Source organism: Dama dama, chromosome 30 (genome assembly GCF_033118175.1).
Source record: "Dama dama isolate Ldn47 chromosome 30, ASM3311817v1, whole genome shotgun sequence".
Taxonomy (NCBI): domain Eukaryota; kingdom Metazoa; phylum Chordata; class Mammalia; order Artiodactyla; family Cervidae; genus Dama; species Dama dama.
In genome coordinates, this window is record NC_083710.1 from 74,812,853 (window position 1) to 74,827,978 (window position 15,126).

Below are 15,126 nucleotides of genomic sequence, written 5' to 3' on the forward strand. Positions count from 1 at the left end.
GTATGTATAGACAGACAGGGGTGAGAAAGGACCCCCACAAAGCCAGCACCGTGGAATACCGAGTAGGTGTAGGGAAGAGCTGGAAAGGTTGGTGGGGGCAGGCGGCAAAGAAGCCTGTTCTCTGAGGACTTGAAGTTGCTTCCTGAACATGGGGGGGGGGGGGGGGGGGGGATGGGAGAGAGGGCAGGGGGAGGTCTATGAAGGGCTGGAGCAGGAGGGTGAGCTGTGTAGACAGCAGCATGGGAGTCTGATCAGGACAGACCTGAAAAGCTGATGACACAGGAGGCGGGGGTCTGGTCATGAGGGGCTGAACCAGGAGAGGATCCATGGCTGGACACAAGTGAGACTGCATCAGTTCATCTAAGGACTCTCACCTTCTATAGGTAATGGAACCCACTTAGTCATCACAAAATATAGTTATAAAAATCACAAACATTAGTAACCTGGTATATATTAATATATTCATGACTAAAGGAAGCTGATAATGGCAAGTACAAGTGTGATTCACTCACTTTTAATAGAAAATATTCACCACGACTAAGCTTCAACACGACTACCATCTCTCATAGCATATTGTTCCGTCCAATTGCCTAACTCATTGAGAACATTCTCAGTTGCTGTTGAGTGATTTCCTAAATTGCCTTTGTGATCCCTGCCCTAAGTTTCCCCAGAGAATGTGGTTCTGATTAGCAAACAAGTCTTAACAAGCTTGCTTCTATCAAGTGTACATCCAAGGTCATTAAACCCAAAGGTTGGAGAGGACTTTATAAACATATTATAAATACCTCACCTTTAGAAACACCTGAGAGAGTTTTTGTGTTCAGCACACTGATACATGGCAATCAGTAAGCTTTCCCTTCCCCTCCCTGTGACACAGACACAAGAGCCAGCAGAAACTGCTCCTGAAGTGGTAGGGAACTTGTGCAGATGCACACAGACAGGGTAGCAGACATTTGCAAGTTCAGGATGGAGCACTGGGAACAGGGAGGCTGAGCTACTCATGATGCCAGGAGAGTGGGGGTTGGAAATGTCTATCTCAATACTAGTGTCCCATCACTGAACTCATGACAAGCCACAAGTCACGTCCTAAGGGAAAAGTCATCAGTGCAAGTGTTGGTCACTCAGTCATGTCTGACTCTTTGCAACCCCATGGCCTATAGCCCGCCAGGACCTTCTATCCATGAGGATTCTCCAGGCAAGAATAGTGCCATGCCCTCCTCCAGGGGATCTTCTTGACCCAGGGATTGAACCCAGGTCTCCTGCATTGCAGGCAGATTCTTTACCATCTGAGTCATTAGGTGCTTTAAATAAGAGAAAATTTATCAAATCACAATCAAAAGAGGGTGGGATGAACATTGGGGTACATGTGTCTCTTTCAGTTCTGGTTTCCTCAGTGTGTATGCCCAGAAGTGGGATTGCTGGGTCATATGGCAGTTCTATTTCCAGTTTTTTAAGGAATCTCCACACTGTTCTCCATAGTGGCTGTACTAGTTTGCATTGCATTCCCATCAACAGTGTAAGAGGATTCCCTTTTCTGCACACCCTCTCCAGAATTTATTGCTTGAGGACTTTTGGATAGCAGCCATTCTGACTGGCATGTAACAGTACCTCATTGTGGTTTCGATTTGCGTTTCTCTGATAATGAGTGATGTTGAGCATCTTTTCATGTGTTTATTAGCCATCTGTATGTCTTCTTTGGAGAATGCTTATAATAGCCAGGACATGGAAGCAACCTAGATGCCCATCAGCAGACGAATGGACAAGAAAGCTATGGTACATAGACACAATGGAATATTACTCAGCCATTAAAAAGAATACATTTGAATCAGTTCTAATGAGGTGGATGAAACTGGAGCCCATTATACAGAGTGAAGTAAGCCAGAAAGATAAACACCAATACAGTATACTAATGCATATACATGGAATTTAGAAAGATGGTAATGATAACCCTATATGCAAGACAGAAAAAGAGATGCAGTTGCATAGAACAGACTTTTGAACTCTATGGGAGAAGGTGAGGGTGGGATGATCTGAGAGAATAGCATCGAAACATGTATATTATCAAGTGTGAAACAGATCGCCAGTCCAGGTTGGATGCATGAGACAAGTGCTCAGGGCTGGTGTACTGGGATAGGATGGGGAGGGAGGTGGGAGGGGCATTCAGGATGGGGAACACATGTAAATCCATGGCTGATTCATGTCAATGTATGGCAAAAACCACTACACTATTGTAAAGTAATTAGCCTCCAACTAATAAAAAAAAAAATGAAAAAAAAAAGAGGGTGGGAAAGTGGGGGGTCAGATCAGAGAGTGGGAGACCATGCCACGTGTCGGCTGCCCTGCTCTCTTTTGTTCTGAAAGGTTCAATGCTAATGTGTAATTTTTGTGTGTGGTAAAATATACATAACATGAAATTTACCATTTTAACTATTTTTTTTTGCATACAGCTCAATGGCATTAAATACATTCACATCATTGTGTAACCATCACCACCATCCATCTCCAGAGCTCTTTCATTGCGCCAACACTAAGCACCTTTCACACACAGCCTTCAGTGGTATGTGCCTCATGACCCCTGCTTAATGGATGTGGAATCCAAGCTCCTCATATCCAGAGCTCAGAGCTCCTCACATATCTCTCTCACTCACTCCACTGATCTGCTTAAGTCTCTTTACTTTGCTATTTAGGACTTGCTGTGACTGAATTCTGTTCCCCCAAAATTCATATGATGGCACATTGACCACCAGAACCTTAGAATCTGGTGACAGAAGCTTTAAAGAGTAACTGTTACCCTTAATTAGAGTGGGCCTAATCCAATCTGACTGGTGTCCTTAGAAGAGGAGACTAAGACATAAGGACAGAAACACAGGGGTGTGCATGAACAGAGGGAGGACCACGTCTGAGGACACAGCGAGGAAGGTGTCATTGGAAGATAAGGAGAAGGTCTAAGGAGAAACCAAACTGCCCACACCTTGATCATGAGAGTCTAGCCTTTAGAACTGTGAGAAAATGAATTTCTGTTATTTATGCACTGCTCCCCCATTGCTGCCATCTCTGACAGCCTTCTGTGACTGAATGTTTGTGTCCTCAAACTACATACATTGAAGCCTAATCCCCACTGTGAAGGTACTGGAGATGGGGCCATTGGGCGGTGACTGGTCATGACGGTGGAGTCTGCCTGAATGGGACTAGTGCCTTTATAAAAGGGACCCACACGGCTCCCTCACCCCTTCCACCACATGAGGACACAGGATTTGGGTCCTCACCAGACACCAAATCTGCCAACACCCTCACCTTGGACTTGCCCAGCTCTGGTCTCCTGTAACAGCAGCCTGGACAGACACAGCCCCAGCAAACTAACACAGGACCTGACAGCGAGAATCCCCAAACAGCTTCGCTCTGCTGAACACCCCACCTCCTCCTGGCAAGGACGTGCCTGCTGTTCTCACAGCCTCCTTCCTGTGCCTCTACTCTTCCTCTAGCAAAGGGAACTGGGTCCTCTTTTCAGCCTCTACATACACACCCAGCCTGCATCCCCCAGGGCACTTCCCGCCCAGCCCAGGGCACAGGGAGCTTTCCAACATCCACTTCCATTCAGCACTTAATATCCTGTATAGAAACCTCTAAACCCTGACTCAGCTGACCTTTTCTCAGGCATCTGTCTTAACAAGCTCCACATTAAGACAAGTTCCTCAGAGGCAGAAATGAGAGCTGAGCATCCTAAGTCTAAGTCTCCCTTATGCTGCCCAGTGTGAATCCTTCCCCTCTCCTGGCTCTCCATCCTCCTTGTAAACTAAGAGGTTTTGTGCAGGGACATCTGTAAGGGCAATGATCTCAGTGCGCACAGCAGGGCATTAATAAGTGCAGCTGAAAGGCTTGTTGGCCTTAACAAGGTGGACAACAGCAAGGTGAGCAACCATGGGGTAGATGTGGAGGCTGTTTTAGCAAAAGCAAGCTCATGAGGCTTTCAAAAAGGCCAGTCCAGACTCCATCAGAGGCTTCAGTCAGCGTGTATTAGGACACATTATTCACAAAAAAGCGTAAGAGTTGTTCTACTTCAGTCATTCTGTGGCCAGGCAAGAGCAATTTGTATTCCAGAAACACAAAAATGGGAGTCAAGATTTCCGCCAGATTCTAGATCTCTAGTTCCACATTCAGGCTAGCCCTACATCATGGGTCTAAGTATTAATTCAAGAATGCATCCATGAAGCAATGCTAAATGATTAAATTCATACTTAGATGTGGAATAAGTTAGTCTTAATTCTAGGCCTTATTAAGAATTTCCAAACCTACAGAATAATAAGCATAAACCCACAGGGCCTTTCCACAGACACCCTGTGTCATTACCGAAACTTTTGCTTCTAATGAGCCTTAATTGCATAATGGAGGAAAAGGACTGACACTAAGTACTAGATTTCTGGGTCCAACTCTATGATTTAAAAATCATTCATCATCTTTCTTATTTCAAGGGTATGGATCCATCATAGTGTCTGGTTATTAACTGCAGGTCACAGGGAAATCTCCCATCTATTCCTCACTCCCTAAAGCACAGACCCCACTGTCCTTCACACATTGGAAGCACCTTCTGTATTTTCCTTCTGTCCTGACCTCATCATGATGCAAAATTTCTCTACGATGGATCTTCTGTGGAGGGGAGGGAGGGGAAAGAGGGACACCAGGGCAGAACGAGCTGAGTCTCCTGAAGCACAAAGGCTTTCCTGAACTCTCTCCCCCAATCTCTACAGGGTTCCTGGAAAGCAGAGATGATAGAAAACAGGAGCAAACTCACTGTTCGAACAAGTGCCTGCTGACTCCTGCATCCACTGCGCTGAGCGGATCATCCAGGAGGTAGATGTCTGCCTCCTGGTACACGGCTCTAGAAAACAGAGAGAGACGTCAGAAGACACTTCACACTCCCTGGGCCTTATCTCTGAATCATGATGGCATCCAAAAACTCCAGGTTCATTCCAGGAGCCCGGGGAAAGGACTAAGACCCTGCTTCACACAGGCCCACCTGGTGAGTGGGGTCTGCGTGCTCACGTCCACTAGGAGCCGTGGAGGAGGAGAGGCAGGATGGCAAATGAAACCCCATTTACCTGGCGAGGCTGACCCGGGCTTTCTGTCCTTCACTCAGCAGGGTTCCCTGTTCTCCTATCTCAGTTAGGTCATTTTCCTTCAAAAGCTGTAAATCCTACATGGAGATAGAAAAGGAGGAAAAAAAGAAAAGATCTAAAATATGTTCTCCTCCTGCCATCCTAACTTTTTATCATCATTTCTCCCCACAGTGTTTGATCAACAAGGACGAGTATATTTCAAAGTGGCTAAACAGTAACACTGGACAATTTTAAAAATCCTCAGGGTTTTTTTTGTTTGTTTGTTTTGTTTTCATTCTCTAGTTTTTCACAACATTTATGCATCTGACCATTCTAATAGATATTTACTGTGGATCAATATACGCCAGGCATTGTTCTGGGCACAATGAATTCAGCCATGAGGAAACAAAGCCCCTAGAGTTTCTCTCCACAGTGGGGGATGAACAATAAGGAAAATTAACCTTAGTGCAAGTACTGAGGATAAGAAGGAAAAGGAAGCCTGCTCAGGGGGTGGAGAGTGAAGGAGGGAAGTGAGTCCACACTGGGATGTGAGGACTCTGCTCAGAGTGGGTGTGAGCAGATCTGGGGAGGGGGAGGGGCTGAGGCAGACCCAGAGAGGCTGCTCCTCACAGAGGGAGGGATGGGTGCAGGGGCCATGGGGAGATGTCCAAGGGGGTCAGGACAAGGAGGCAGGAGAGCAGAGTGAGAATGAGGGGAGTGAGGGCGGAGACAGAGCAGGAGGAGCCTGGGGTCACTCCCAGTAACAGGGGAAGAGACAGAAGGGAGGACTGACCTGGTCTGAGATTTTTACAGAATCATTCCTGGGCTTTGCAGAAAGCAAGCAGTAAGGGAGAATGAGTGAGGGTAGATACAAGTAAGGAGGCTACTGGAATAATCTAAGTGAGAGATGATGGTGGCCAGGACCACAGTAGGAGCAGCAGGAATGGAGAGATGGAGCACACTCCAGACACATTCTGAAGGCAGAGTCTGTAAGACCTGCTTATGGGATGGGTGTGGGTTGTAAGAAGAGCACCATGGTGTTTGGAGCATGAGGAAGAACAGGGTCACCGTTTACTGAGTTTTCCTGATGAAAGTCAAAGTGAAAGTCGCTTAGTCGTGTCTGACTCTTTGTGACCCCATGGAATTCTCCAGGCCAGAATACTGGAGTGGGTAGCCTTTCCCTTCTCCAGGTGATCTTCCCAACCCAGAGATTAAACCCAGGTCTCCCACACTGCAGGCAGATTCTTTACCAACTGACCTATCAGGGAAGCTCTGCTACTGATGACTGGTGCCTATTTTCTTATTAATCCAACAGGGGGACCCCATTCACAGTGTGAATCACAACATGCAAAGCTTGTGACCATGAGGACAAGAAAGAGAATGTCTCCATCATAACCCTCCCTGACAGCCACAAAGACACACAGACACATACAGATTCCCTCCTCACTCAAAGCTTAACAAGGGAGGATCAAATGAAAAGCAGCAATTGCTCTGTCATGAAAATTCATTATTTCATCTTATTTCCTCATCAAGCTCAGAAGTTGATACCATCTCTCCCTCCTGGTTTTCAAACCATTTTAAGATAGACTCCAGCCGTACACACACACATTGTCTTCTGGGTCTCCATTTCACTGTTGACAGTCCTTGCAAACTGTTATTAGTTTTTATCCTTTAATTTTATCAATGTATTTTTCTGGTTTCCTTCCCCAAAGAGCATCACATTATAGCATGGCAATCACAACATGCTCTAGAAAAGGCACTGAAGTTCACTGTTTCACTTAGCACAGTTAGAGCATAAGAAACAGGCTCTCTTCAACTCTGGTGGTAGGACTTTGAGTGTGTTGTTGACTTTGCAAATTATTAATGGACAAGTCCCAGTTGTGAAGAACATTTTAAAGGATTTGGGGTAAAGTGCAAGTCAGGCTAATTTCCCAGCCACGATTTTCTGATTAGGTTAAAGGGAAAAGCCTGACTTGAGCATATATTACAATTCTTCCCACTGACAGGAAAGTGTTCTTATTCACGTTATTTTACTCTAAGTTAAATTTAAACAATTTTCACTGAACAGCAGATACACAAACTAGAGGCAAACTAGGAAATGAAGAAGCTGGTTTGATACCATCTACCAGAAACATACCAAGGGCCCTTCAGTGATGGTGGAGACTTAACAGTAGAAATGCTATGGAGCAGATTGTTGAAACAGTTGATGAGCACCCTGGCAGAGGAGGGCTGGATTCCAGAGTCAAACAATGGAAGCCCACACCTTCCTTTACCGCTTGTCCTTTCCCTTTGGAATTGCCTCTGCTCTCACGGCCTGTCAATATCCTGCCCATCCTTCCAGGCTCAGCCCAAACACACTCTCCCATGAAACCATCCTGGAGTCACTCTGTTCCTGCTGGGTTCCTAAAGTTTTGCTTACATTTCTTCTGAAGGACCTGTCTTATTCTGCTCAATAATTGTATGTGTGCACATAGCTTCTCTCAGCTCCTGGTGGGTAAGATCTGTGCACCAAGCACTGTGCTGCACCCTGATACTGATTATCTCTAATCTTTGCAACAAGCTGCACGGTAAGTACTGGCCCCATTTCCCAGATGAGGAAACTGAGGCTAAGTGAGGTCATATCACTGTTCTGAGGGTCAGTTCATTTGCTCAGTCGTGTCCAACCCTTTGCAACCCCATTGACTGCAGCAGGCCAGGCCTCCCTGTCCATCACCAACTACCAGAGTTTACTCAAACTCATGTCCATTGAGTCAGTGATCCCATACAACTATCTCATCCTCTGTCATCCCCTCCTGCCTTCAATCTTTCCCAGCATCAGGGTCTTTTCAAATGAGTCAGGTCTTCGCAGCGGGTGGCCAAAGTATTCGAGTTTCAGCTTCAGCATCAGTCCTTCCAATGAACATTCAGGACTGATTTCCTTTAGGATGGACAGGTTGGATCTCCTTGCAGCCAAAGGGACTCTCAAGAGTCTTCTCCAACACCACAGTTCAAAAGCATCAATCCTTCGTCATTCAGCTTTCTTTATGGTCCAACTCTCCCATCTATACATGACCACTGGAAAAACCATAGCTTTGACTAGATGGACCTTTGTTGGCAAAGTAATGTGTTTGCTTTTTAATATGCTGTCTAGGTTGGTCATAACTTTCCTTCCAAGGAGTAAGTGTCTTTAAATTTCATGGCTGCAATCACCATCTGCAGTAATTTTGGAGCCACCAAAAATAAAGTCTCTCACTGTTTCTCCATCTATTTCCCATGAAGTAAGGGGGACCAGATGCCATGATCTTAGTTTTCTGAATGTTCAACATTAATGGTGGGGTAGTTTGAGCATTCTTTGGCATCACCTTTCTTTGGAATTGGAATTAAAACTGACCTTTTTCAGTCCTGTGGCCACTGCTGAGTTTTTCAAATTTGCTGACATATAGAGTGCACCACTTTTACAGCATCATCTTTTAGGATTTGAAATAGCTCAACTGGAATTCCATCTCCTCCACTAGCTTTGTTCATAGTGATGCTTCCTAAGGCCCACTTGACTTCATGTTTCAGGATGTCTGGCTCTAGGTGAGTGATCACACCATTGTAATTATCTGGGTGGTGAAGATGTTTTTTGTATAGTTCTTCTGTATATTCTTGCCACCTCTTCTTAATATTGTCTGCTTCTGTTAGGTCCATACCATTTCTGTCCTTTATTGTGCCCATGTTTGCATGAAATATTTCTTTGGTATCTCTAATTTTCTTGAAGAGATCTCTAGTCTTTCCCATTCTATTGTTTTCCTCTATTTCTTTGCATTGATTGCTGAGGAAGGCTTTCTTATCTCTCTTTGCTATTCTTTGGAACTCTGCATTCAAATAGATATACCTTTCCTATTCAGCTAATGAACAGAAGACCTAGAATTTGACCCAGCTCATGTCAGTTCAGAGACTTCTGCTCTTTCACGTCATACTGCCTCTAGTTTCCGTACATATCCATGGTGTTGTGCTGCCTCTCAATTGAGGAAGTTTAGAAGTAAGAACTTCTTAAAAAGTGAGCAATGGATGAAGGTGGAAGGTGGGATGTAAACAGAGACCGTAACCAGGGTGTGCCTCTTTCTTTACCAGAAAAGCAAGGTCATGAACAAAACAGACACACCCTGGCTGGGTCTCTGGAATTTGATCTAGGTGTCAGGAGCTGGACGTGATTAAGGGAAAGAGGAAATGCCTGAAATCTGTTTACTCCACACCCCACCTTCCATGGAATCTAGGGTTATGCAGAAACAGATCTGAACTTGAGCTGAAGATGGAGAGATGAGCTCTTTGACCTCCCAAGTCTCAGTTTCTCCTACTGTAAAATGAAGATAGGAACATCAAGGACACTCATAAAGAATTAATAAATCATATTCCTGTTTATGTGTGTGCATGTGCACATGAGAGAGACAGATACAAAAATGATTTGAACGTGGACTCTGAATAAATAGGAGCTATTGTCTCACTGTTTCACATTTGCTTCCACTCTTCTTTTCTTATGCAGTCTGTACACCATTTAATAAAAATCTAGCTCATTCCATCTAACTTCACATCATCTCTGCAAAAGCACAATCTCCCATTAACACAAGCCAAGGAGAAAGAAATAGCAGCTATTAAACGAATAATTCTGTTCTGTCCACATTACCATAAAATGCTGCTTGCCTGATACAATCTATGATGTTCAAGCCATTGTTCAAGCAGAATTATTATTTCCTCACAAAGAGAGTTTGGAGCCTTTAACACCAAACCTTTGAAAGTCTGTCCCAGCCTTTTCCTCACACTATAAAAGAATAGTCTGATGTCCAGACTGCCCTGAAGAGACCAGGGGGAGCCCTTTAAAACTGTTTTTCACTGATGTTTATAACCCAAGAAAATAACAAACTATTTATCGGTATTTACATTTTTCTTTCTTTCTGCCAAATTATATTCTCCCATCAGGTAAGTTCAGTTTTCCTCATTTATTCACTAATTTCATCTAAATCCTAATATAGAATTAAATATTTCACTTTGCCATTTTCTGTGAAAACTGATGCTGTTTCTGAAAACAATCTCTTTCCCAACAAAATGATGCAGTATTAAGAAGAAACTTAAGTATTCTATTTTCTTTAGATAATAAATCATAAATCAAAACTGAAGTAAAGAGGGAAATCTACAGACTGAAAGGGATTGAGGAGGCAACAGTTAAGCACAATGGACAGACCTTATGTGGAATCTGATCCCAACAACAGTGAATGAGATTTCTCAGTGAGATGTCTAACAACATGTAAACTCAAATTAGAAGGTTGATGACATTCTGGAATTTGGGTTATTTTTCAGGTGAAATAATGTGGTGCATTTTTTCCAAAGAGAAAATATTTTTTTCTCTTACAGGAAACTAATGAATTGTTGACAGGTGAACTTATATGATGTCTAGGATCTGCTCCAGAATAATCTAGGTTGGGGGTGGAGCAGGCAGAGGGCAAGGGTAGAGATGCAGCAAGATGGCCACCAGCTGATCCTGGTTGAAGCTGGGGATGGCACATGAGGGTTCATTACACTATGCTTGCTATTTTAGAAATTTCTGTAATTGTTAAAAGTGAATGAAACTTCACAGAATGAACTGATCCACTCAAGAGAAGGAAAAAAGGCATTCTGTGAGTGTTATCACATCAGCATTAAAACAGCAATGTATATACCTGCATATTTACCCAGAAGACCAGCTTCAAATAATCAGCAATAATCAAAGATTTTTCAAATTAAAAAAAAATAAAAAATAAAAGCTCTCAACAAACCTTGTAGGTTAAACCAACACTATCATTATTTAAAATTCAAGTATATCCAACTTAAGACTCACCTCTTCCAAAGCACAAGCCTTTATTACTTTTTCATATCGTTCTTCTTCATATTTCTTCCCAAATAAAATGTTATTCCTCACAGTTCCTGAGAACACCCAAGGCTGCTGAGAAACATATATGATCCTCCCGTGCACGATGACCTGTCCCTGGCTTGGGGGCAGCTCCCCCAGCAGAGCATGCAACAGTGACGACTGAAACAGATGGCAACACACACACATAAACAGGCAGCACTCAGGACGGAACATGCCCCACAGTACAGCCAACCCCACCCTGGTGCTTGATACACGATAGAGCGCTTGTGTTTAGAACAGGATCAAGTATAGTTCTGGCAGTTGCAACCAAAAAGTTGAAAATAACACTGTTGGTCAACGTAAACCCACAGTTGACAAGAAATACTAATAAAATGCTATAGCAATATACTGTGCCCAAGAATTTCCCCCAAATGAAGCGCTATCCTCAACAAAGGCTAAATAAAAATGTTTAAAATTCTTAACTAGTAGAGCAGCCCAGCAGGATGTGTATTTCTTGCATCTGATGTTTATGCAGCTGTTTCTACATCTGGGTATCCTTCACTTGACAAATACTTGTTCTTAAAAAGCTACATGTGAAAACTATATCCAAGGATGATTATTAAAAGAACTCTGAAGTGAGTTGTGTCCAAAGAGCAAAAGTTCATCACGGAAGAAATCATCAACCTCTCATGTACACACTTATGTTTAGATTTCTGTATTTTGTTGTACAGAACACAAGAGACTAAGTGCATGTATATATGTCCTTCAAATCTTGTACACCACACAGATGTGGTGTGTCTGTGTCCCCACATCACAGTGCTAGCACACTGGGCTAAAATAATCTGCCTGCATATCTGTCTCACCCCGGACCCTGGTAGTCTCTGGACAGCAGAGGTGTCAGGGTCTTGCTCACATCTGTATCTTTAGCTCCAGCACATGGCTGCACATTTACTACATGTGCACTTACAGGATCAAGTCAAGTCATGTGAGAAAATGCTCAAAGCTTCCTGGAAGAGCCTTCACAACCTCCAGACTTCCTGGAGGGACCACCATCACAAAAAGAAGTCCCTACTGTCTCATTCTGTCCTGAATAGATGTCACATAAATAATTTCCTTCACTGAGATGTCCAAACTCCCAACAAGCAGTTCCCAACTGTGCAACGTGAAACACCAAGAAGGAAAACACAGTGTGCATTTATCCAGATTTATGTGGCCATGAAACCTTCTTGCAAAACAAATGTCGCTTTTCCTAGAGGAAAGCAATTCTAGATTTGCCCAGTTCAAACTGTGCTATACATAGCTTTAGGCTCAACTCTTAAGAATTTTTTAAAATATTTATTTATTTATTTTTGGCTGTGTTGGGTCATAGTTGCAATACTTAAGATCTTTCATTGCAGCACACAGGTTTAGTTGCCCTGAGGCATGTCGGATCTTAGTTCCCTGACCAGGGATCCAACCCATGTCCCCTGCATTGAAGGGAAGATTCTTAACCACTGGACCACCAGGGAAGTCCCTCAACTCTGAGAATTTAACAGCGGCTGTGGTGTTGCAGCAAGGTGACCAAGGTATCATGGCTTACCTTTCCTGCTCCAACAGGTCCAACCACAGCTAACAGTTCACCAGGTCTGACAGTAAATGAAAGGCCTTGTAGGGTTGGGGTTTCTGATTCCTGCAAATTAAAGTTTATAAAGAGCTGCCCATTTCAATAAAGTAACACACATTACTTCAGAAAGTGGAGAAAATAAAATAGTCATTGATACGCTAAACATAGCCCACATTTTTCTCCTTCCTATTTTAAGACAATGTGTTCTACAGGACTTTTCATCCAATCTTTTCTCTTCCAGAGTCTGAAACAACTTCAGTTGCCTTTAGGAAGGCTCCTTTTACCAGCTATCCGTATGGACACAGTATTAGATAGTAACAGAATTTAGCAGTTGAAATGACAAGTTGAAACTTGAAACGCAAATTTTATGATGTATACTAACTTATTAAAATAATATACTTAATAGAATATTCAATATGGGAAGTTTTTAATCATTTATGTTTTCATTATGACCCTTGGTTTTAACTATTTTATTAATCTCCATGATGTGGCAGCTCAAGTACATGATGAACCTGGCCCTCTACTAATAAATTGAAACCTCCACTATCTCTCCATTTTCATTTGATAAAGAATGAATCTCAGTAATGTTAAGGAAGCAGGAGGTCACTTTGTATGATGAAGTCTTTCTCAGCAAATTAACTCTTATAAATACCCGTCAAAGCTCTAACTTCACAAGAGCTCTAATTTAACACCAACAATGACAACAAAAAAATAGGGAATTAAGAAATTAATTATGACTCTGTGTGTCAGAGTGATAAGACCTCAATTTTAATACATGTTACATGCATTACCTGTCCAGGCTAAACAGAGGCCATAAAGTACTTCTTCTGTAAGAAAGCAAAAAACATGGAGGTACATGCAACAGCACACAATCCAATGTGAGGGAGAAGTCATGCCAATTACAGGTCATATTCCAGAGAGACTTAAGGCTGTGTGTATGTCTTTACACGTTCTTAGTGTTAAGCAAATTGTCAGTAACTGATCATTTTTGTTTTTAAAGAGAAGTTACAGTTGATCAGTAAAATGCCCCAAGAACTAAAAGTACAAAGTCTGGATAAACTATTGGGATAAACTTCAAAATGAAAAAATTTCTCTGGGAAGAACTGAATTATAAAACATTAACTTTTTTTATTTTTCCTTTTTTTTTTTAGAATGTTTTTTTGCCACGGGTGTACTTGTGTCCCCCATCCTGAACCCCGCTCCAACCTCCCTCCCCATCGCATCCCTCTGGGTTGTCCTAGTACACCTGCTTTGAGTGCCCTGTTTCATGCATCGAACTTCGGCTGGTCATCTATTTCACATATGGTAATATATATGTTTCAATACTATTCTCTCAAATCATCCCACCCTCACCTTCTCCCACAGAGTCCAAAAGTCTGTTCTTTATATCTGTGTCTCTTTTGCTGTCTTGTATATAGGGTCGTTGTTACCATCTTTCTAAATTCCATGTATATGCGTTAATATACTGTATTGGTATTTTTCTTTCTGACTTACTTAACTCTGTATAATAGGCTCCAGTTTCATCTACCTCATTAGAATTTATTCAAATGTGTTCCTTTTAATAGCTGAGTAATATTACATTGTGTATATGTACCACAACTTCTTTATGCCTTCATCTGTCAGTGGACATCTAGGTTGCTTCTATGTCCTACTTTTGTAAACAGTGCTGCAATGAACAATGGGATACATGTGTCTTTTTCAATTTTGGTTTCCTCAGGACATATGCCTCAGAGTGGGATTGCTGGGTCATATGGTGGTTTTATTTCTAGCTTTTTAAGGAATCTCCATACTGTCTTCCATAGTGGCTATATCAATCTACATTCCCACCAACAGTGCAAGAGTGTTCCCTTTTCTACACATCCTCTTCAGCATTTATTGCTTGTAGACTTTTTGATGGTGGCCATTCTGATCAGTGTGAGGTGATATCTCATTGTAGTTTTGATTTGCATTTCTCTAATAATGAGTGATGTTGAGCATCTTTTCATGTGTTTGTGAGCCATCTGTATGTCTTCTTTGGGGAAATGTCTGTTTAGGTCTTTTTCCCACTCTTTGATTGGGTTGTTTGTCTTTCTGGAATTGAGTTGTATGAGCTGTTCATATATTTTTTCCATTTATTTTTATTAGTTGGAGGCTAATTACTTTACAATATTGTAGTGGTTTTTATCATACATTGACATGAATCAACCATGGATTTACATGTATTCCCTGTCCCGATCCCCCCTCCCACCCCCCTCTCCACCCAATTCCTCTGGGTCTTCCCAGTGCACCAGGGCCAAGCACTTGTCTCATGCATATTTTTGAAAGTAATCCTTTGTCAGTTGTTTCATTTGCTATTATTTTCTCCCATTCTGAAGATTGTCTTTAAATCTTACTCATAGTTTCCTTTGAAGTACTAATGATTTCAAGTTTAATCAGGTCCCACTTGTTTACTTTTGTTTCTGTTACTCTAGGAGGTGGTCATAAGGGTCTTGCTTTGATTTACCTCATTGAGTGTGCTGCCTATGGTTTCCTCTAAGAGTTTTATAGTTTCTGGTCTTATGTTTAGGTCTTTAGTCCATTTTTAGTTTATCTTTGTGTATGGTGTT

The 15,126-nt window shown here is 42.4% G+C and overlaps 1 protein-coding gene across 1 annotated transcript in view; it reads right to left on the minus strand.

The window, feature by feature from the left end:
* LOC133049147 (ATP-binding cassette sub-family C member 4-like) overlaps positions 1-15,126 on the minus strand; it is a 188,603-nt gene that overhangs the window by 139,080 nt on the left and 34,397 nt on the right. The window contains exons 7-10 of the mRNA XM_061133056.1: positions 12,518-12,607; positions 10,927-11,118; positions 5,097-5,191; positions 4,790-4,876 (exon numbers count right to left, since the gene is read on the minus strand). Coding sequence (XP_060989039.1) covers positions 4,790-4,876; positions 5,097-5,191; positions 10,927-11,118; positions 12,518-12,607 — 464 coding nt within the window. The remainder of the gene's footprint in view (positions 1-4,789; positions 4,877-5,096; positions 5,192-10,926; positions 11,119-12,517; positions 12,608-15,126) is intronic.